The sequence below is a fragment of the Ovis aries genome, chromosome 1 (assembly GCF_016772045.2).
Source record: "Ovis aries strain OAR_USU_Benz2616 breed Rambouillet chromosome 1, ARS-UI_Ramb_v3.0, whole genome shotgun sequence".
Classification (NCBI taxonomy): domain Eukaryota; kingdom Metazoa; phylum Chordata; class Mammalia; order Artiodactyla; family Bovidae; genus Ovis; species Ovis aries.
This window is the reverse complement of record NC_056054.1, coordinates 251,180,424-251,203,768: the sequence shown is the minus strand read 5'-3', so window position 1 is coordinate 251,203,768 and position 23,345 is coordinate 251,180,424. Positions and strand designations below refer to the sequence as shown.

The 23,345-nt window shown below is 37.9% G+C and overlaps 1 protein-coding gene across 30 annotated transcripts in view; it reads right to left on the bottom strand.

The window, feature by feature from the left end:
• Positions 1-23,345, bottom strand: part of CEP70 (centrosomal protein 70) — a 97,831-nt gene that overhangs the window by 54,517 nt on the left and 19,969 nt on the right. For 10 of the 30 annotated variants that reach the window (XM_060395320.1, XM_060395318.1, XM_060395316.1 and 7 more), the window contains exons 3-6: positions 15,186-15,245; positions 9,411-9,501; positions 9,168-9,291; positions 8,668-8,848 (exon numbers count right to left, since the gene is read on the bottom strand). In XM_060395320.1, coding sequence (XP_060251303.1) covers positions 8,668-8,848; positions 9,168-9,291; positions 9,411-9,501; positions 15,186-15,245 — 456 coding nt within the window. Of the gene's footprint in view, positions 1-8,667; positions 8,849-9,135; positions 9,292-9,410; positions 9,502-15,185; positions 15,311-23,345 lie in introns of those variants that run through there. The other 20 variants (XM_060395332.1, XM_060395330.1, XM_027959981.2 and 17 more) reach the window with 9 other exon arrangements.

The following is a 23,345-nucleotide window of genomic DNA, read 5'->3' as shown; positions in this document are numbered from 1 at the left end:
ACCATTTATATGTAGAATTTAGAAACAAAAAGGTTCAAATGAACTTATTTACAAAACAGAAATAGAGTCACAGATGTAGAAAACAAACATATTTACCGGGGGGCAAGGGGAAGTGGTGGATAAGGCGATGGCACCCCACTCCAGCACTCTTGCCTGGAAAATCCCATGGATGGAGGAGCCTCATGGGCTGCAGTCCATGGGGTCGCTAAGAGTCAGACACAACTGAACGACTTCACTTTCACTTTTATGCAACCCACTCTAGTGTTCTTGCCTGGAGAATCCCAGGGACAGGGGAGCTGGTGGGGGTCTATGGGGTCACACACTTGGACACGACTGAAGCGACTTAGCAGCAGCAGCAGTGGAGGGGGAGTGGAGTGGGTGTGGAGAAGGGATAAATTGGGAGACTGAGATTGATAGTATACACACTACTATATATAAAATAGATAACTAATTAAGGACCTTCTGTATAGCCCAGGGAACTCTACTCAATACTTTGCAGTTACCTATAAGGGAAAAGAGTCTGAAAAAAAGATACATGTAATATATAAATGATTTATTTTGCTGTACATCTGAAACTAGCACAACATTGTAAATCCACTATATTCCAACAAATTTTTTTTAGTAAATTTTAAAATGTTTTAAAAATTAAACAGCCAACATGATACTGAAAAAGAACAAAAGTAGAAGACTCAGAGTGCCTATTTTCAGATTAACAGTAATCAAAGCAATGTGGTTCTGGTGTAAACAAAGATACATATATCAATGGAGCAGGATAATCCAGAAATAGACCCACACATACACTGATTCTCACCAAAGATACAAAGGCAATCTAATGGAGAAAGGATAGTTTTTTTAAACAAATAGTGGTGGAACAACTGGATATTGTAACCTTGGGCTATGAAAAGTTGTCTTTATATACAAATCAAAAACACAATCTATTTAAAAAAAAACAAAACTGATAGGGTGAACTTCATCAAATTTAAGTACTTATGCTCCTTCAAGACACTGAGAGAATGAAGACAAGTCACAGGCAGCATCTTAAGAAGTTAACTATACACTTACTCTTAGCAATTCTGGTCTTAGGTATCTACCAAGAGAGAAAGAAAGCATAAGGCCACAGAATAACACAAATTTTGTAAAAGTTTTATTTGTATTAGCCAGAAGTGGAAACAAGTCTAATGTCCATCAACAGGCAAATCAACAAACTGCAGTATATTCACACAACATAATAATCTGTTGATACATCCAGCAACATGCATGAATCTTAAAGTAATCACGCTGAGTGAAAGATGAACAATGATTTTGAGACAAGAAGACAAGAATACCATTTTAGAGAAGAACCAAGAAAATGGCCTTGAGCAAGTAGCCTTGACAGGCTTGGTACAACAAAAGTACCTGAAAGCTTGGGCCTCAGAGATAACACCCAGGGACCCACAGGAATAAAAAATTATCTCTGTTCCTCTGATATATATATATATACACACACACATAAATCTGCCACAAAGAAGAATCACTGAACTCCCAGTTCCCTGAAAGATATAAAAGAATGACACACATTACTAAGCTGTTTTTATAGGAGGTAGACCCCCTCCAGATGAAATCTGCTGACTGCAAGCATGTAGACACCAGAACATTTGAAATCGGAAGGTTGATGATACCTGAAACTTCACCTTGATGTCAACCAATCCAAGAACTGAGCACAAGCTAATCAGGCACACTGTGGCCCCCTGCCTCACAATCCCTTTAAAACCAGACTTCCCTGAAAGTTCGCCAGAATCTGGCACTCTTTTCCACCTTTTCCCTGTGCGCAAGCTATCCTTTCACTAAAAAACTTAAGAATCTTGTGGGAGCAATATTCATATTTCTAAGGTATTACTGACCAAGAATCTGGAGAGGGCCCAATAACAATTTTAATAAGCCCTGCCATCCTTCTGATCTCTCTTTCCTCCCTACCTAGATGTCAGTTACTTATAAGGCCATCATTTGTTAGGAATATCTTGCTGATGTTAATAAACAGTAGATCTATTTTCTCATTTGGACCTAAGAAACACTCTGTCTCATGGTTCCCTGTGTATTGCAGAAAGCTAAAGTCGATAGGGAAATCCAACACAAGAGTAAAAAAAAAGAAATTGAAGCTAAAGGACTTGTGGAGAAGTGTACAGAAGAGCTTGGTGGCTTTACACTGAGTGGTTTGCCAAAGGAGGTGGGGTGTGCTCAATCGTGTCCAACTCTTTGTGACCCCACAGCCTGTAGCCCTCCAGGCTCCTCTGTCCATGGCATTTTCCAGGCAAGAACACTGGAGTGGGTTGCCATTTCCTCCTTTAGGGGATCTTCCCGACCCAGGGATAAAACTGGTGTATCTTGCATCTCCTGCATTAGCAGGTGGATTCTTTAGCACTGAGCCACTTGGGAAGCCCACACTGGATGGCTGGAACAATACATAATAATTAGGACAGACAGTATAAAACTAGATTTTTTTCCTCTGCTTATTAAAAGTTTAAACAACAGGAAGAAAATATTTTGTGCTATTTCAACTGTCAGTAGTAAATAAATGTATAGAGAATAAAAATACAGAATTGAAATATACAACAATAAGTTGAAGAATGTAATAATTATAAAACAATCTTGCCAATGTCATAGAATAAGGTAGACAGTACAAAGTAACATTACATTTTGAGAAGTCAAGAGTGCATATTTTAATCTTTAAGGTAACCACTAAAAGAAAAGCAAAAATCAGCTTTCTGATCCATATATTCCGTATGGAGAAAGAAGAGGGAGACTACATGCTGATACTGATCACATTGATTTAAAACTGAAATTACCTGCTTAGATCTTTCAGTTCAGTCGCCAAGTCATGTCCAACTCTGTGACCCCATGGACTGCAGCACGCCAGGCCTCCCTGTCTATCACCAACTCCCAGAGTTTACTCAAACTCATGTCCATTGATTGAGTCAGTGATGCCATCCAACCATCTCATCCCGTCGTCCCCTTCTCCTCCTGCTTTCAATGATTCTCAACATCAGGGTCTTTTCCAATGAGTCAGTTCTTCACATCAGGTGGCCAAAGTACTGGAGCTCAGCTTCAGCACCAGTCCTTCCAATGAATATTCAGGACTGATTTCCTTTAGGCCCCTTGCAGTCCAAGGGACTGGCTGGATCTTCTTGCAGTCCAAGAGTCTTCTCCAACACCACAGTTCAAAAGCATCAATTATTCAGCCCTCAGGTTTCTTTATAGTCCAACTCTCACATCCATACATGACTACTGAAGAAACCACAGTTTTGACTATACTGACCTTTGTTGGCAAAGTAATGTCTCTGCTTTTTAATATGCTGTCTAGGTTGGTCATAGCTTTTCTTCCAAGGAGCAAGCATCTTTTAATTTCATGGATGTAGTCACCATCTACAGTGACTTTGGAGCCCAAGAAAATAAAGTCTGTCACTGTTTCCATGTTTCCCCATCTATTTGCCATGAAGTGATGGGACCAGATGCCATGATCTTCGTTTTTCGAAAGCCGAGTTTTAAACCAACTTTTTTACTCTCCTCTTTCACTTTCATCAAGAGGCTCTTTAGTTCCTCTTCACCTTCTGCCATAAGAGTGGTGTCATCTGCATATCTGAGGTTATTGATATTTCTCCCGGCAATCTTGATTCCAGCTTGTGCTTCATCTAGTCCAGCATTTCACATGATGTACTCTGCATTGATCTTTAGAGGACTGAAAAATTTATCAAACTATATCTACAGATGCTAACACATGTTGTCTAAGTACAGAAAGAGGAAAACTGCACTGCAGAACATAGAAATGTTGTCTTTAGTTTCTGCATTTCCCAGCAATCTCTCAATAACAATCTTTCAAAGTATTATTGTCAAACATCTATTAATTTCCTTGATCTCTCTGCCACATACACACAAAATCAATGTTTCCTTTCTCTCAACTGCAAAATATGCAGCACTAAACCATTCTAACACTGGAAACAAGTGTATGCCCCCCCAAAAAAACGTGCCTGAAACTATGAAATAATTCTTTTCCAGGAGCACTTACATCTTCCCCAAGAAAGCACAAATTAACTAGTACAGAATAGAATATATGACCAATCTGTGACAGAACTGTACAAAAAATCAGGCAACACTGAGGGGCAGCAATTTCTTGGGAATTGCCCTTGAGGCTTTGCCCTTCATGTACTTAAGAAACAAGCAAGCAACTAGTTTCAATTGATCAAATTAGCACAGATACCCTTCCCCAGGGCTTTCCAGGTGGCCCAGCAGTAAAGAATCCAATCCCCAATGCAGTAGATGCAAGAAACACGTGGGTTCAATCCCTGGATCAAGAAGATCCCCTGGAGTAAGCAATGGCAACCCGCTCCAGTATTCTTGCCTAGAAAATTCCACAGACAGAGGAGCCTGGCATGCTAGTCCACGGGATGGCCAAGAGTCAAACACTACTGAGCACACACACCCTTTCACAAAACCAAGTTTTCACACCCCCACCCTAATTCTGTCTGTTTCCCATGGCCGACTGGAACATGAGACTTCCTCTGTACACATTTAAAAGCTATATAACAAAACTCTGAACCCTGAAGTGAAAACTTAAATGGCCTATAATTCATTTAGGACAGATGAAATACTTGACAGAAAATATGTTGACACTCCATTCAAATCACCCCTTACCAATGAATACTCAAGCATTTTTCTTTGAATTGTCTAAAACCCTGGTAAATTCATAAGCCTTACATTATAATAATTCAGCTTGTGATTATTTATAGATCAATCTCTCTAAGGAAAAAAAAAAAATAGGTATCTTCCTTAAGAAAAGAAAAAAAAAAACCCACACAGATCTCTCTGCCTTCAACTCCCTCTAGCACCACCTGATGGCTACTTCCCACATCAGAAAGTTGATGAGTTAAAGCAATGGTCCCCAGCTTTTTTGGCACTAGCAACTGATTCTGTGGAAGACAATCTTTCTACAGATGGGGGAGGGGGGTTGGGATGATTCAAGTGTATTATATTTACTGTGTACTTTATTATTATTACATCAGCTCCACCTCTTACCAGGTATTAGATCCAAGAGACTGGGGACCCCTGAGCTACAGAGCTTCATATTTCTACATGTCCTATATCTGAGATGAAGGTCAAAATCAAATGCATAGAGAAATATGTCCAAAATCCCCCTCCCCACAGAGACAGTTTAGAATATACTGTTGATAAGGAACGCTACCTAACAAAGCAAACCTAAAAACGTAAATGCTAGATCTTATTGACTGATAAATAACAGAAACAGGCTTGGCCAAAGAATGATTAGTATCTTCTCTGGAGCTATGAACACCAACAGGTCCAACACTGCTGGCCCCAAGCTGGCAGGCTAAATGAGGGCAGAACACCAACTGCCTGCAGCTTCATACCAGGAATTCTTAGTATCTCGCGCTGTTTCTCTCTGATCCCTGAAATTTAACTTATCACATCCTTCCAATGCTGCTAGCATAAACTGAGGGGACAGCCAGACCCTGCCTAAGGAGTACTGTCCCTTTAGGCAGCTAAACACCTTGTATGCAACAGGTACACATAATGCTGTGCCAACAGAAAACATTTATAATGATATACTGTTTCTAATCTGTAATGTCTTACACAACTATTGATTTTTCCTACAAAAGATTTCTTTCTTTCAACTACAATAAACACCCAAGTTTTAAAAGAGGTTTTTAAAATTAGGAATTAAATATTCAATGTTATAACATTGCTATTTCAATAAAAACTAAAAAATTTATAATCAATAATTCAAATATCTATTGAGCATCTACAACTAATAATAAAGCAGACATTTTCTCAGCCCTAGACAAAACAGACAAAAATATCAGCCCTCATGGAGCTTGCATTCTAACACAGAGATATACAAACAAAGTGTATAGTATATCAGCATGTTAGATGGTGGTAAGAATTATGGATAAAACAAAGCAGGGAAGGCCAGATGATATGTTGGGGGATAGGACTGCCAACTGTAAGTGAAGCAGTCAAAAAAGGAATCCCGGAGAGATGGTGATGTGACACTTGAGTAAGCAGAGAGGAAACAAACCACGCAGCTAAAAAACCACGCATGGTAGCGGGAAAAAGAACAAAATATACAAAGTCCCTGAGGTGAGAATGTTCAAGGAAAATGTTCAAAGAAAATCAAGAATGCCAGTGTGACTGGAATAGAATATGCAAGAGGTGCAACACAGGGACAATCATGCAAGATCATGGTAAAGAGTTTTGGATTTTTCCCTTAAAAAAAAGAAAAAGTGAAGTTAGAGGGTGCTACAATGTTGAGAGCACATTGAAAAAGGCAAGGCTTGGAGTAGGGAAACCAAGAAAGACACAAGAAAGAAATGAAAGTAACTTGGACCAGAGTGGAGACTAAAAGACAAAAGTTTGGGGAAGAAATCCAGGTATGGTTTTGGACATGTTAAAAAGTTCTACATGCCTAATTAGCCATCCAATAGAGATATCAAGTAGGATGCAGGATGTGAGTATGCAATTAAGGGAAGAAGCCTGTGCCACAGATTTAAAAGTACTATGACTTAGACTGAGCATCACCAAAGAAGTTAGAATTTATAGGAAAAAGAAAGGTCGGAGAAGGCAATGGCAGCCCACTCCAGTACTCTTGCCTGGAAAATCCCACGGACGGAGGAGTCTGATAGGCTGCAGTCCATGGGGCGGCTAAGAGTCAGACACGACTGAGCGACTTCACTTTCACTTTTCACTTTCATGCATTGGAGAAGGATGGCAACCCAATCCTTCTTGCCTGGAGAATCCCAGGGAGGGGGAGCCTGTTGGTCTGCCATCTATGGGGTCGCACAGAGTCAGACACGACTGAGCGACTCAGCAGCAGCAGCAAGGGATGAGTACAACCCAGATAACCATGACGGTGTGATCACTCACCTACAGCCAGACATCCTGGAATGTGAAGTCAAGTGGGCCTTAGAAAGCATCACTATGAACAAAGCTAGTGGAGGTGATGTAATTCCAATTCAGCTATATCAAATCCTGAAAGATGATGCTGTGAAAGTGCTGCACTCAATATGCCAACAAATTTGGAAAACTCAGCAGTGGCCACAGGACTGGAAAAGGTCAGTTTTCATTCCAATCCCAAAGAAAGGCAATGCCAAACAATGCTCAAACTACTGCACAAGCTTGCACTCATCTCACATGCTAGTTAAGTAATGCTCAAAATTCTCCAAGCCAGGCTTCAGTAATACGTGAACGGTGAACTTCCTCATGTTCAAGCTAGTTTTAGAAAAGGCAAAGGAACCAGAGATCAAATTGCCAACATCCACTGGATCATGGAAAAAGCAAGAGAGTTCCAGAAAAAACATCATTTCTGCTTTATTGACTATGCCAAAGCCTTTGACTGTGTGGATCACAATAAACTGTGGAAAATTCTGAGAGATGGGAATACCAGACCACCTGACCTGCCTCTTGAGAAACCTATATGCAGGTCAGGAAGCAACAGTTAGAACTGGACATGGAACAACAGACTGGTTCCAACTAGGAAAAGGAGTATGTCAAGGCTGTATATTGTCACCCTGCTTATTTAACTTCTATGCAGAGTACATCATGAGAAATGCTGGGCTGGAAGAAGCACAAGCTGGAAATCAAGATTGCAGGGAGAAATATTAATAACCTCAGATATGCAGATGATAACACCCTTATGGCAGAAAGTGAAGAGGAACTGAAGAGCCTCTTGATGAAAGTGAAAGAGGAGAGTGAAAAAGTTGGTTTAAAGCTTAACGTTCAGAAAACGAAGATCATGGCATCTGGTCCCATCACCTCATGGGAAATAGATGGGGAAACAGTGGAAACAGTGTCAGACTTTATTTTGGGGGGCTCCAAAATCACTGCAGATGGTGACTGCAGCCATGAAATTAAAAGACGCTTGCTCCTTGGAAGGAAAGTTATGACCAACCTAGATAGCATATGAAAAAGCAGAGACATTACTTTGCCAACAAAGGTCCGTCTAGTCAAGGTTATGGTTTTTCCAGTGCTCATGTATGGATGTGAGAGTTGGACTGTGAAAAAAGCCTGAGTGCCAAAGAATTGATGCTTTTGAACTGTGGTGTTGGAGAAGACTCTTGAGAGTCCCTTGGACTGCAAGGAGATCCAACCAGTCCAACCTAAAGGAGATCAGTCCTGGGTATTCATTGGAAAGACTGATGCTGAAGCTGAAACTCCAATACTTTGGCCACCTCATGCAAAGAATTGACTCATTAGAAAAGATCCTGATGCTGGGAGGGATTGGGGGTAGGAGGAGAAGGGGACGACAGGATAAGATGGCTAGATGGCATCATTGACTCGATGGATGAGAGTCTGAGTGAACTCCAGGAGTTGGTGATGGACAGGGAGGCCTGGCATGCTGCGATTTATGGGGTCACAAAAAGTCGGAGACGACTGAGCGACTGAACTGAAGGGATGAGTCATGGAAAATGAGAAGAATCAACAAAGGGATCAAAAAATAACCAGTGGGGTTAGAGGAAAACCAGAAGAGAAGATATTATGGAAACAGCAAAGAAAGAATTTCAAGACAATGACAATAATAGGTAAAGGAAGATAAGGATCACTGAGTTAAGCAACATGGAAGTCACCTGTAACACTGACAAGGTGTTTTAAGACTATCATGTAAGAAAATGTTTAACTCAGTACCTGTAAAGCTTTATGCTCCTTTTGAAGTTCTTTTATTTTATTCTGTTGCTGGCAAACCCTATTTACAGATTCATCCTCCATTTCACCAATTTTGGACTTCACACTCTCCATAATTTGTTCCAAGTCATTAGCTCGTTGTTCCTGATCTGCTGCTCGGCTTTGCTGTTGCTGAAGTTCATTTCTAGTAACAGACACACAATTCCTTCTCTTAGTAATAGAAACAAATCATATCAACCAACATATTCATCTAACAACATAACAACTTTCTAAAATTTTTTTGCATTCTTAAAATTTCTATAACACAAACCAACAGAGGAAACATAGGGTATCATTATATATCGAAACTATTACCAAATGATTTACCTGCTAAAAATATTTTTTACTTAATATTTAGTCAATGGAAAATTAAATTCCAAGATTATTTTTAAGCGAGTTATTTTTTTAAATGCATATAATTTGTTCACATACAATTCAAAACAGATTTTTTTCCATTTTCTTACTTAAGCTGTTTATTAGTTTCTATGAGCTCCTGGATCATGTTCTGTTGACGTGATGTTTCCTCCATCATTGTTTTTAAATTCTCCCTCATGGTCTGTGATGACTGTTTGTCAAAAATGATGAGATCTACATTTTTTTGAAATGTAATACACATAGTAAAAATGAAGATAAGAAAAAAATTAATATTGAAAATTTTTAACAAAAAAAGCCTTTTATCTTAAGGAGCAAGAATATAATTTGATTACCTTTCATATCTGTTCTTTTGACTAGAGATAAAGGCTTTAAGCCATGCATCATCAGCAGCACATTCATGTTTTCCCATTCTGCTTCCTCCCGCTACAATTACAAGGAGACAGAGGGATCAACTTTAAGATATAGGGTGAAGAAATGCCCTCTTATAAATAATTTCCTTTATTTTCAGAACAACAGACTTTTTCTCCAAAATCTTTAATATGAATTTTTATACACACATAATGATTAAAATTAAAACAGATTTATTTCTAACAAAATTAGACTAAAAAGGATGCAAATAAGCACGGATACTTACATTATATCTGGAATTACATAATTCCAGAACACATATATAGGTCTTAATGAGTAAATTAAAAGCCTAATAATTTCAGTGAATTAAACAGACCTTAAGTTTCTTATTTAACTGAACTTTTTATTTAGGGTTTTTTATTTAACTGTCACCTTAACAATGACCAGGGTCACAACAAAATCAAACATATCTGACTGGAAGAGCCAATAACTTAGGTAGTTCCTTGTATAATGGACAAGGTCTAACTATGAAAAGGAGTCTGTCCATCTAGGTGACTGATTATAGTAAAAATATTCTGAAAGACACTCCTAAGTTTTGTATCCCTGATTTGAAATATGTATTTACCCTGAGAAGGGAACTCTCTCCAAATTAAAAAAAGAATAAAATCTAACTATAAATAAAAACAATGGGGAAGAAAAGAACATAAAATACAGTAAGAACAGAAACAGATATTTTTAAAATGACATTTAAATTCATGATATTAACATCAATAACAGGTTCTTAAGTACAATGATCAATTTTAAAATCAAGTGTGTGAGATACTTTGCATTCTTTTTAAAAGACCTTAAATATCTTATATAACGTAAGTATATTTGTAAAAAGGTGATTTGAGTAAATTTTCAATTTATTTAAATGCTTGAAAAGTATCTACTCTATTTTATTAGTGAATAGCAAGTAAATATTATAATAATGTTAATACTAATAATTTGGAGAATTTTTCCCCTCCCTCTCTCCTAGAAAATTTTTAAAAGTTCAAATAAAAGTATTACTCTTCATATCAATGGAGAAGGAAATGGCAACCCACTCCAGTGTTCTTGCCTAGAGAATTCCATGGACAGAGGAGCCTGGTAGGCTACTTTGCAGTCCATGGGGTTGCAAAGAGTCAGGCATGACTGAACAGCTATCACACTCACATTCAAATTCCCCTCAGACATTAAAAAATATACCAAAATAGATAAGCAACAAGGATATACTGTATAGCCAGAGAATTATAACTATTATCTTATAATAACTTTTAATGGAATAAAATCTGTAAAACTATTGATTCACTGTTACACACCTGAAGTTAATACTGTAAATCAACTATACTTCAATTTTAAAAAACCTATCACGACAAAAACCAAATTGTTCTGATGACTCTTTCGTAGGATTATGGCTCACAATACCAAACAAAATTTTCCTTTTGACTGCTGACTTTTTTCTGTTTCATCCTTTCTGTAACTCTCCCCACCCTGACCATTTTTTCCCCTTATTTTTGTCTTCTGGTCACAAAGATTAAAGAAACAGAACTAAAACTGTTGCTAGAATCTGTTTTGGGAGCCAAAAGCTCTGTGTGGGTATATAAGTGGAAACCTACTGCTGCTGCTAAGTTGCTTCAGTCATGTCCAACTCTGTGCGACCCCACAGATGGCAGCCCACTAGGCTCCTCTGTCCCTGAGATTCTCCAGGCAAGAACACTGGAGTGGATTGCCATTTCCTTCTCCAAACCTACTATGACTCATTAAAAAAAATGCTCTATAGAAAAAGTCACACATTTTGAATGACCAAATTATACAAATACTGTTCCCTGATAACTTTTTAAACATTTTTTTTTAATGTGGACCATTTTTAAGTCTTTATTGAATTTGTTTCAATATTGCTTCTGTTTATGCTTTGGTTTTTGGCCAAGAGGCACATAGGATCTTAGCTCTCTGATCACGGATTGAACACACACCCTACGCACTGGGAGGCAGTCTCAACCACTTGACTGCCATGAAGTCCTAATAACTCTTTTAAGAGAAAGAAGAACATCAGTTCAGTTGCTCAGTCGTGTCTGACTCTTTGTGACCCCATGGACTGCCACACCACAGGCATCCCTGTCCATCCCCAATTCCCAAAGTTTACCCAAACTCATGTCCTTTGAGTCGGTGATGCCATGCAACCATCTCATCCTCTGTTGTCTGCTTCTCCTCCTGCCCTCAATCATTCCCAGCATCAGGATCTTTTCCAGTGACTCAGTTCTTCACATCAGGTGGCCAAAGTTTTGGAGTTTCAGCTTCAGCATCAGTCCTTCCAATGAACACCCAAGACTGATCTTAGTCTTCTCCAATACCACAGTTCAAAAGCATCAATTCTTTGGCACTCAGCTTTCCTTATGGTCCAACTCTCACATCTATACATGACTACTGGAAAAACCAGTGTTGACTAGATGGGCCTTTGCTGCCAAAGTAAAGTCTCTGCTTTTGAATATGCTATCTAGGTTGGTCATAACTTTTCTTCCAAGGAGCAAGCCTCTTTTAATTTCATGGCTTCAGTCACCATCTGCAGTGATTTTGGAGGCCCCCCCAAAAGTCTGCCACTATTCCCCCATCTATTTCCCATGAAGTGATGGGATCAGATGCCATGATCTTAGTTTTCTAAATGTTGAGTTTTAAGCCAACTTTTTCACTCTCCTCTTTCACTTTCATCAAGAGACTCTTTAGCTCCTCTTCACTTTATGCCGTAACAGTGGTGTCACCTGCATATCTGAGGTTCTTGATATTTCTCCTGGCAATCTTGATTCCAGCTTACGCTTCATCCAGCCCAGTATTTCACATTATGTACTCTGCATATAAGTTAAATAAGCAGAATGACAATATATAGCCTTGATGTACTCCTTTCCCTATTTGGAACCAGTTGGTTGTTCCATGTCCAGTTCTAACTGTTGCTTCCTGACCTGCATACAGATTTCTCAGGAGGCAGATCAGGTGCTCTGGTATTCCCATCTCTTTCAGAATTTTCCACAATTTGTTGTGATCCACACAGTCAAAGGCTTGGGCATAGTCAATAAAGTAGATGTTTTTCTGGAACTCTCTTGCTTTTTTGATGATCCAATGATGCTGGCAATTTGATCTCTGGTTCCTCTGCCTTTCCTAAATCCAGCTTGACCATTTCAAAGTTCATGGTTCACGAATTGTTGAAGCTTGGCTTGGAGAATTTTGAGCATTACTTTGCTAGCTAGCATGTGAGACTGTGCAGTAGTTTGAGCATTTTTTGGCATTGCCTTTCTTTGGGACTGGAATGAAAAAATGACCAGTCCTATGGCCACTGCTGAGTTTTCCGCTGGCATATAGAGTGCAGCACTTTCACAGCATCATCTCGTAGGATTTGAAATAGCTCACTTTCACTAGCTTTGTTCATAGTGATGCTTCCTAAGGCCCCCTTGACTTCACATTCCAGGATGTTTGGCTCTAGGTGAGTGATCACACCATCATGATTATCTGGGTCATGAAGACTTTTTTTGTATAGTTCTTCTGTGGATTCTTGCCACCTCTTCTTAATATCTTCTGCTTCTGTTAAATCCATACCATTTCTGTCCTTTATTGTGTTCATCTTTGCATGAAATGTTCCATTGGTATCTCAAATTTTCTTGAACTGATCTCTACTCTTTCCCATCTCATTTTCCTCTATTTCTTTGCACTGATCACTAGGGAAGTCTTTCTTATCTCTCCTTGCTATTCTTTGGAACTCTGCATTCAAATGGGTATATCTTTCCTTTTCTCCTTCGCCTTTCTCTTCTCTTCTTTTCATAGCCTTCACAGTAAGGCCTCCTTTGACAACCATTTTGCCTTTCTTTTTCTTGGAGATGGTCTTGATCACTGCCTCCTATACAATCCTAATCCCTTTAGCCTACTTGTCACTTGTATAATCATACTGCTACTGCTAAGTCACTTCAGTCGTATCCAACTCTGTGCGACCCCATAGATGGCAGTCCACCAGGCTCCCCCGTCTCTGGGATTCTCCAGGCAAGAATACTGGAGTGGGTTGCCATTTCCTTCTCCAATACATGAAAGTGAAAAGTGAAAGGGAAGTTGCTCAGTCGTATCCGACTCTTAGCGACCCCATGGATTGCAGCCTACCAGGCTCCTTCATCCATAGGATTTTCCAGGCAAGAGTACTGGAGTGGGGTGCCATTGCCTTCTCCGGTATAATCATAAGGGATATGATTTAGGTCATACTTGAATGCTCTAGTGGTTTTTGCTGCTTTCTTCAATTTAAGTCTGAATTTGGCAATAAGGAATTCACAATCTGAGCCACAGTTAGCTTCCAGTCTTGTTTTTGCTGACTATATAAAGCTGCTCCATCTTTGGCTACAAAGAACATAATCAATCTGATTTTGGTATTGACCATCTGGTGATGTCTACATGTAGAGTCTTCTCCTGTGTTTTTGGAAGAGGGTGTTTGCTATGACAAAACATGTATGGTATGTGCATTCTCTTGGTAAAACTCTGTTCACCTTTGCCCTGCTTCATTCTGTATGCCAAGGCCAAACTTGCCTGTTACTCCAGGTGTTTCTTGACTTCCTACTTTTGCATTCCAGTCCCCTATAATGAAAAGGACATCTTTTTTGGGTGTAGTTCTAGAAGGTCTTGTAGGTCTTCACAGAACCATTCAACTTCAGCTTCCTCAGCATTACTGGTCAGGGCATAGACTTGGATTACTGTGATACTGAATGGTTTGCCTTGGAAATGAACAGAGATCATTCTGTCGTATTTGTGATTGCATCCAAGTACTGCATTTGGGGCTCTTTTGTTGACTATGATGGCTACTCCATTTCTTCTAAGGGATTCTTGTCCACAGTAGTAGATATAATGGTCATCTGAGTTAAATTATGTTTGAAGAAAAACATAACTGTTTGCAAATTCCAAAATAGTTGAGAACGGCATTTTCCAAGTATAAACTGAAGAAGACCGGTCTAATGAAATAGTCATCAAATGGAAGAAAAGTTATGACCAACCTAGATAGCATATTCAAAAGCAGAGACATTACTTTGCCGACTAAGGTCCGTCTAGTCAAGGCTATGGTTTTTCCAGTAGTCATGTATGGATGTGAGAGTTGGACTGTGAAGAAGGCTGAGCGCCAAAGAATTGATGCTTTTGAACTGTGGTGTTGGAGAAGACCCTCGAGAGTCCCTTGGACTGCAAGGAGATCCAACCAGTCCATTCTGAAGGAGATCAGCCCTGGGATTTATTTGGAAGGAATGATGCTAAAGCTGAAGCTCCAGTACTTTGGCCACCTCATGAGAAGAGTTGACTCATTGGAAAAGACTCTGATGCTGGCAGGGATTGGGGACAGAAGGAGAAGGGGACGACAGAGGATGAGATGGCTGGATGGCATCACTGACTTGATGGACCTGAATCTGAGTGAACTCCGGGAGTTGGTGATGGACAGGGAGGCCTGGCGTGCTGCGATTCATGGGGTTGCAAAGAGTCGGACATGACTGAGCGACTGAACTGAACCGAACTGAAGCAGGAAAAACTGTATAATAAGGCCTCCTTCTGAACACGGTTATCTAGTGAAGTCTTAGAATAAGGACACCATTTAATAGTTTTAACCCATCATTTCCCAAATTCTTTTACTAAAGTAGCCTTTTAAAGTAAGATTTTTCACATTTCTGGATGTGGTATTCTTTGACACATACTTTGATAACAAACATTGGTTTCAAATATTTCAGGTTTACCTGTTTTTCAGTCATGAGTCTTATCTGATGATTTGCTAGACTCCTTGGCTTTAGGGGCTGCTGTAGATACAATTTATTTTGTAGAGTCAAAAGAAGTTGAGATTGGCAATAAGAAATTGAATTGCCTAAATTTAAAAAAAGTGCAATAGATGTTAAAGAAAATTATATTTAAAAGAACCTACTACTCTTGGGCAATTTAAGCATTCCTAAGCCAAAACTTCTATGACTTCTAAGAAAGCTAATTTTTAGAATTTTATAATGTTCTCCTCTAGAAATGAAACATTATGGGGTTTTACACACATATACACAAAGAAAACTACTTGTTTTAACTAGGTAATGTGAAAAGCAAGTGATGCTAATAAACAAACAATTTTTGGAACCTGCTTCCCAAAAAACTGAAAGAATTGTCTGAATTCATTAGTTTAACAATTAATTCACTAGCCTAACTCAAATGGTAAATTAAATGCCATATTCTTAGGTGGTCTTTATTTCTAAGTAGATCAAAGGCTAGCAACACAATGTATTCTATTTGACTGGCACAAACATAAGTTTATATTCAGTCTACCCTCCCATCACGTGCTCTTGTTGTCTAAGACTCTGCCATTCTATAGGAAGAAATTTCTTTGAATTCTTATGGTATCTAACTCTTCCTTTGCAGAGGCACAATCATCACACATATTCATTAGCATCATGGAATGTCACAACGTGAGAGAACCTTAGAAAATGTTTAATCCAACATCTCTAGCTGTCCTGAGCTGGCAGGAAAGAGCGCTTGGAAAATTGTACCAATATATCAGATGCTACAAACATGTGAGACCCAGAGAAGTAAAATGATCCTCCCTGCTGCTAGTTCAGTTTTTCTTGCAAATCACCCTTCTGTTCTTCTACTTCTGCTTCAGACAGTGAAATCCACCAATACTGGTCACCAATAATTCATTTTCAGCTAAATCTAATAACTGTTGCAAATTCTCCAATTCTGCCATTTTTGCTGCTGACATCATAGAGTACTCTCTCCCCTTTAAACTCTGGTCTCTAATGCACTATGTTCATCTCTCTCACTTTTATTTAAATAAAGATACTTTTTGAAAGTATCAGCCAACTTCAATGGCTACCACCTTTCAGCTAGTTTTTAAACTTTTCATGAGAGAAATTTTTTAAAAAGTAGAGAAAGAGTAAAATGAACCCATGTATACTCATTAACCCCAGATAAATAATAACCAACATTCTTCCATATTTCTTTCTCTACCCACTTGTATTTCAGTACTCACCTCCTAATAAATACTCATTTTAAACATAACTTCAATACCACTGTCATACCAAATTATATTAATTCCTTACTATCATTTAATATCTAGTTCATGTTCAATTTTCCCCCAAATGTCTTAAAAATATCTTTTTCCCCCCAAATCAGAATCCAAAGAAGGTTCACATATAGCACTCCTAAATGCATATATGGGGAATTAGAAAGCCACTGCATGTACCCAGAGAAAGGTGTAGGCTAAAAAATACCTCAAGTTTATAGGTCAGGCTGATCCTCAGCACAAAGACAGCCACAATTTAAAACAAAGAAAAACAAAACCCAGCAAACCATGGCAAAGAAAGAGAATCTATCTTATTTCCATAGATATTACTAGATTCAAATGTCCAGTTTTCAATAAAAAGTAAAGCTTACAAAGAATCTGGAAAGCATGGCTCATTCAAAGGAAAAAAAAAATTTCAAAAGAAACTGTCCCTGAAAAAAAACAACAAAACCTGATGGCAGATCTACTGCACAAAGCATTTAAAACAACCACCCTAAAAAATTCAAAGAACTAAAGGAAGATGTGGAGAAAAAATATATGATCAAAAGTGAGATATCAGTAAAGAGACAGAAAACAACAACAAAACGAAAATCAAAAATATTCTGGAATTGAAAAGTATGATAACTGAAATTAAAAATTTACTAGGGGCATTCAAATGCAATTTGAACAGGCAAAAGAATGAATCCCGGTAAGTGTGAAGATAAGACAATGGAAATTATCAAGTCTAAAGAATAGGAAAAAAAAGACTGAATAAAAGTGAACCGTACCTAAGGGACCTGTGAGACACCACCAGTTGTGTCAACACACGAATTGTGAGAATCCCGGAAGGAGAAAAGAGAGGGTGGCACGGAGAATATGAAATGATGGCTGAAAACTTCCCAAATTTGTTGAAAGACACAAACTTCTAGAAATATAAACTCAGAGACCTACACCAAGAAGTACTACAATCAAGCTTTTGAAAGAACAAAGAATCTTGAAAGTAGCAAGGGAGAAGTGACACATGACATAGAAGGAATCATCAATAAGATGACCAGCAGATTTCTTAACAGGAACTTTGGAGACCAGGAGGCATTGAGATGATATATTTCTATCTGAAAGAAAGAAACTGTCAATCAAGAATCTTATGTTTGGCAAAACTATCTTTCAAAAGTGAGAACAGAATAAAGATATTTCCAGATAAACAAAAGTTTCAGGAGTTCCTTACCACTAGACCTGCCCTACAAGTAATGGCAAAGGGAGTCCCACTGGTTGAAATAAAAGGACCCAAGACAGTAAATCAAAGCCATAAGAAAACCCAAATATCTCAGTGAAGGTAAATGGCATGGTAAATACACAGGCAATTATAAAAGCTGCTATTATTATAACAAAGATGTGTAACTCCACTTTTTGCTTTCTACAAAGAAACAGATAGTTTTTTAAAAAACAATCATTAGTCTAAAGCTAATATTATTATAACTTTGGTTTGTAATGTCACACATTTTCTATCTAATTTAAGAGACTAACTCATTTACTAGAATTTTTAATTTGTTTTCAGGCACACATGTATAAAGATATAACTGTGCAACATTAACAACTGAAAGAGGTGGGGATAGAGCTGTAAAGAAGCAGAATTTTTATACATTATTTAAGTGAAGCTGCGATACATTCAAATTAGGGTTATAATTTTATAATGGTAAATGTAATCCTCATGGTCACCACAAAGAAAACAGTGATAGAATACATAGAAAAAGAAAACATTCTGCTACCAAAAAAAAAAATCAACTAAACACAAGAAGACAGTAATATAGGAAATGGGGGGGGGGGGGGTCATAAGATGTTACCAAAAAAATAGCAAAATTACAGATAGTAATCCCTTACCTGTCAGTAATCACTCTAAATGTAAAAGGGTCAAACTCCTAACAGACTGGTAGAATGCATTTAAGAAAATATAATCCAACTATGTGCCTAAAACAAGACCCATTTTAGAGCCAGAGACACAAAGAGATTGAAAGTGAAAGAATGCTAAAAGGTATTTCACGAAAATAATTTTTAAAAAAAGAAAGAAAGTCTAGCTACAGACAAAATAGACTTTATATCAAAAAAGGCTACTAGAGACAAAACAGGACATTACATATTAATAAAAGATTCAATACATCTAGAATACATAACAAATACTTGTGCACTTAATAACAGACCACTAAAACATGTGAAGTAAAAATTCACAGAATTGAAGAAAGAAATAGTTCTACAATATAGTTGGAGATTTTAACACCTCATTTTCAAGAATACATAGTAATCAGACAAAAGAAAAGTAATGAAACAGACAATGTGACAGAGTAAAACACCCAGATCTAGGAGGTTTATAAAGAACACTCTGGGGAATTCCCTGGTAATTCAGTGGTTTAGGACTCCATGCTTCCACTGAAGGGAGCATGGGTTTGATCCTTGGTCATGGAACTAAGATCCCACAAGCTGATCAAAAAGAAAAAAAGAACAGAACACCGCTCAACAACAACAGAATACAGTCTTCCAAGTACACATGGGACATTATCAGGATAGACTAGATGTTAAACCACAAATTAAGTCTCCACAAAGAGATGACGTTAGAGATCAAAAAATAAAACAAAAATTCATAAGTTTATGGAAATTAGACAACACATTTGTAAATAACCAATGGATGAAAGAAGAAATCACAAGAGAAATTAGAAAACTCTTAAGATATTAATGAAAACAAAACACAATATTTCAAAACTTACGGGACACAGTGAAAGCAATCCTAAGGAGGAAATTAAAGAGTTATAAAGATTTACATTAAAAACATGAAAGATCTCAAAATAACAACCTAAGTTTGCAACTTAAGGAACTAGAAAAAGAACAAAGTAAACCCCAAACTAGCAAAAGAAAAAAATAAAGATTACTTAGAGCAGAAACAAAGGAAATAGAGACTAGGAAAGCAATAAGGAAAGTCATTGAAAGACATCTGAAAAGATCAACAAAAATGACAAATTTTATCTGATGAACAGAAAAAAAGAGAAGACGCAAATTACTAAAATCAGAAATGAAAGTGGGAACATTACTACCAATTATACAGAAAAAAGTATTAAACAATATTATGAAGAATTGTATGCCAACAAATTAGATAACCAAAATGAAATGGACAAATTCCTATAAACACAAAACCAGCAAGACTGAATCACAAAGAAATAGAAAATTGCAATACACCTGTAACTATTAATGAGACTAAATCAGTAATCAAAAAACTCTCCCCAAAAGAAAACCCATGGACCGACTGGCTTCACTGAGGAATTCTACCAAAACATCTCAAGAACTACTAACAATTCTTCTCAAACTATTCCAAAAAATTAGACAAGGGAATACTTCCTAACTCATTCTTGGAGGATAGCATCACCTTAATATTAAAAGGTCAGACAATATAAGAAAAATAGTAATATCTCTTACAAGCACTGATGCAAAATACTAGTAAACCAAAGGCTTCCCAGGTGGCTAAATGATAAAGAATCTGAGTGCCAACGCAAGAGACACAGGAGTCGAGGATTTGAACAGTGGGTGGGGAAGATTCCCTGGAGGAGGAAATGGCAACCCACTGCAAGTGTTCTTACCGGGAAAAATCCCATGGACAGAGGAGCCTGGAGGGCTATAGTCCATGAGTTCACAAGGGTCGGACAAGACTTAAGCGACTGAGCATGCACACATTAGTAAACCAAATCCAGCAGCATAGTAAAAGGATTATACACCATATTCAAGTGGGATTTATACTTGGAATGTATGAAATAGTTCAACAGATGAAAAGAAATCAGTGTATTACGTATTACACTACATTAATGGAATGAACGAAAAAAACATACGATCATCTCAATTGATGCAGAAAAAGCATTTTACAAAATCAAACACCTTCTGTGATAAACACTCAACAACTAGGAATAGAAGGAAACTAACTCAACAAAACAAAAGATCCCCTGGAGGAAGAAATGGCAACCCACTCCAGTATTCTTGCCTGGAGAATCCCATGGACAGAGGAGCCTGGGGTCTTAAAGTGTAGGATATGATCGAAGCAAACTAGCACGCACACAACTCAACAAAAGCAATACACAAAAAAGCTACAGCGAACATCATATTCAATGGTAAAAGACTACAAGCTTTCCCTCTAAGACGAGGAACAAGGCAAAGATGTCACATTCACCACTTTTATTCCATATAGAAATGGAAGTTCTCACCAAGCATTTAAGCAAGAAAGAGAAATAAAAGGTATCCAAATTGGGAAAGAAGTCAAATTATCTCTATTTGCACATGATACGATTTTATATACCAAAAACCTTAAAGAATACACACACACACGTGTGCGCGCATGTACACACGTTAGAATAAATGAATTCAGCAAAGCAGCAGAATATGAAAATCAACATATAAAAACCATTTGCATTTCTATACACTAACAATGAATAACCTAAAATGGAAAATAAAAGAACTTCATTTACAACGACATCAAAGAAAAAAAATAGGAGTAAACTTAACCAAGGAGGTGAAAGTCTTGTACAATGAAAGCTACAAAACATTGCTCAAAGAAATTAAAAAGACATAAGTAAATGGGATCACATCCAACATTCATGAATCATAAGACTTAATATTAAGACATTTATAGTAACCAAAGTAATCTACAGATTCAGTATAATCCCCATCAAAATCCCAATGACATTTTTTTCAGAAATAGAAAAACCATCCTAAAATACATACGGAATCTCAAGGGACCGTGAATAGCTTGAATGGAATCACCTGAATGTAATCTTGAAAAAGAACGAAGCTGGAGGGAGTACAGCTTCCTGATTTAAAACTCCTTTGCAAAGCTACATAAATCAAAACAGAGTGGTGTTGGCATAGACCATTTGCACAGAATAAAGAGCCCAGATATAATCCCTCACATTTATGTCAAATGTGAGCGCCGAAGATGCTTCTGAACTTTCGTGTTGGAGAAGACTCTTTAGAGTGCCTTGGACTGAGAGGAGATCCAACCAGTCAATCCTAAAGGAAATCAACCCTGAATATTCATTGGAATATGATGCTGAAGCTGAAACTCCAATACTTTGGCCACCTGATGGGAATAACTGACTCATTGGAAAAGATCCTGATGCTAGGAAAGATTGAAGGCAGGAGGAGAAGGGGACGACAGAGGACAAGATGGTTGGATGGCATCACTAACTTGATGGACATGAGTCTGAATAAACTCCAGGAGTTGGTGATGGACAGGGAAGCCTGGCATGCTACAGTCCATGGGGTCTCTAAGAGTTGGATACGACTGAGCGACTGAACTCAAACCTACTGAATGGTTTTCAGTAGGAGCACCAAAAAGCCTTCAAAAGGATATAGTCAGTCTCTTCCTCTGCTGTGAAAACTGTAAAAAGAATGAAGTTGTACCCTTAAGGCCACACAAAAATTAACTCAAAATGGATCAAAGACCTAAATTTAAGAGCTTAAACTGTAAAAATTTAAAAGAAAACACAGGGTAAAAGCTTCACAATCCTGAATTTGACAATGATTTCTTAGATATGACATCAAAGGCATAGGCAACAAAATGTAAAAACAGACAAATTGGACTTCACAAAAATTTTAAATTTCTGTGCATCAAAAGATACTGTAAACAGAGTAAAAAGGCAATCCATGGAATGGGAGAAAATATTCACAAATCATCTATGTGAAAAGGAATTAATATCCAGAATATATGGGGCTTCCAGGGTGGCTCAGTGGTAAAGAATTTACCTGCCAATTCCGGAGACACAAGGGACACAGGTTTGACCCCTGAGTTGGGAAGATCCCCTGGAGAAAGAAATGGCAACCTACTACAGTATTCTTTCCTAGGAAATCCCATGGACAGAGGAGCCTGGTGGGCTATAGTCCATGGGGTTGCAAGAGTCAGACACAATTAGCAACTAAATAACAATAAACAATCCAGAATACACAGAGAATTCCGGAAACTTAACAACAAAAAAATCTGATTAAAAAATGGGCAAGGAACCTGAACAGACATTTCTCTAAAGAAAATATAAAAAGGGCTATAAACACATGAAAATATTTCAACATTACCCATTAGGGAAATGCAAATCAAAACTACAATGAGATACCACCTCAAACCCATCAGGTTGGCTAAAAGAAACAGAAATAACAGATACTGGTGAGGATGTAGAGAAACTGAAACCCTTGTGCACTGTCAGGAATATAAAATGGTATAGCTATGAAAAATAGCATGGTGGTTCTTCAAAAAATTAAATGTAGAAATGCCATTATGATTCAGCAATTTGACAAACTGAAAGCACAGTCTTAAAAAGATATTTGAACATCCATGTTCACAGCAGCATTATTCACAAAATATACCTAAAAGGTGGAAGCAACCCAAGTTCCATCAACAGATGAATAGAAAGTAAAATATGCTATAAACCATACAGTGGAGTATTATTCAGCCTTAAGTAGTAGTGTAGTGTTAGCACATCAGTGGTGTTCAACTCTTTGTGACCCCATGGACTGTAGCCTGCCGGGCTCCTCTGTCCATGGAATTCTCCAGACAAGAATACTGGAGTAAGTAGCCGTTTCCTTCCCTAGGGTGTCTCCCTGACCCAGGGATCAAACCTGGGTCTCCTGCATTGCAGGTGGATTCTTTACCGTCTGAGTCATGAGGGAAACCCACTCAGCCTTAAACAGGAAGGAAACGTTTACCTAAGTTACAACATGGATGAACCTTAAGTACATTAGCTAGTCACAAACAAATGCTGTATGATTCCACTTATACTGAAAGTAGAATGGTGACTGCCAGGGCAATGGTGAGTTATTTAATGGGTATAGAATTTCAGTTTTACAAATGAAAAGTTCCGTG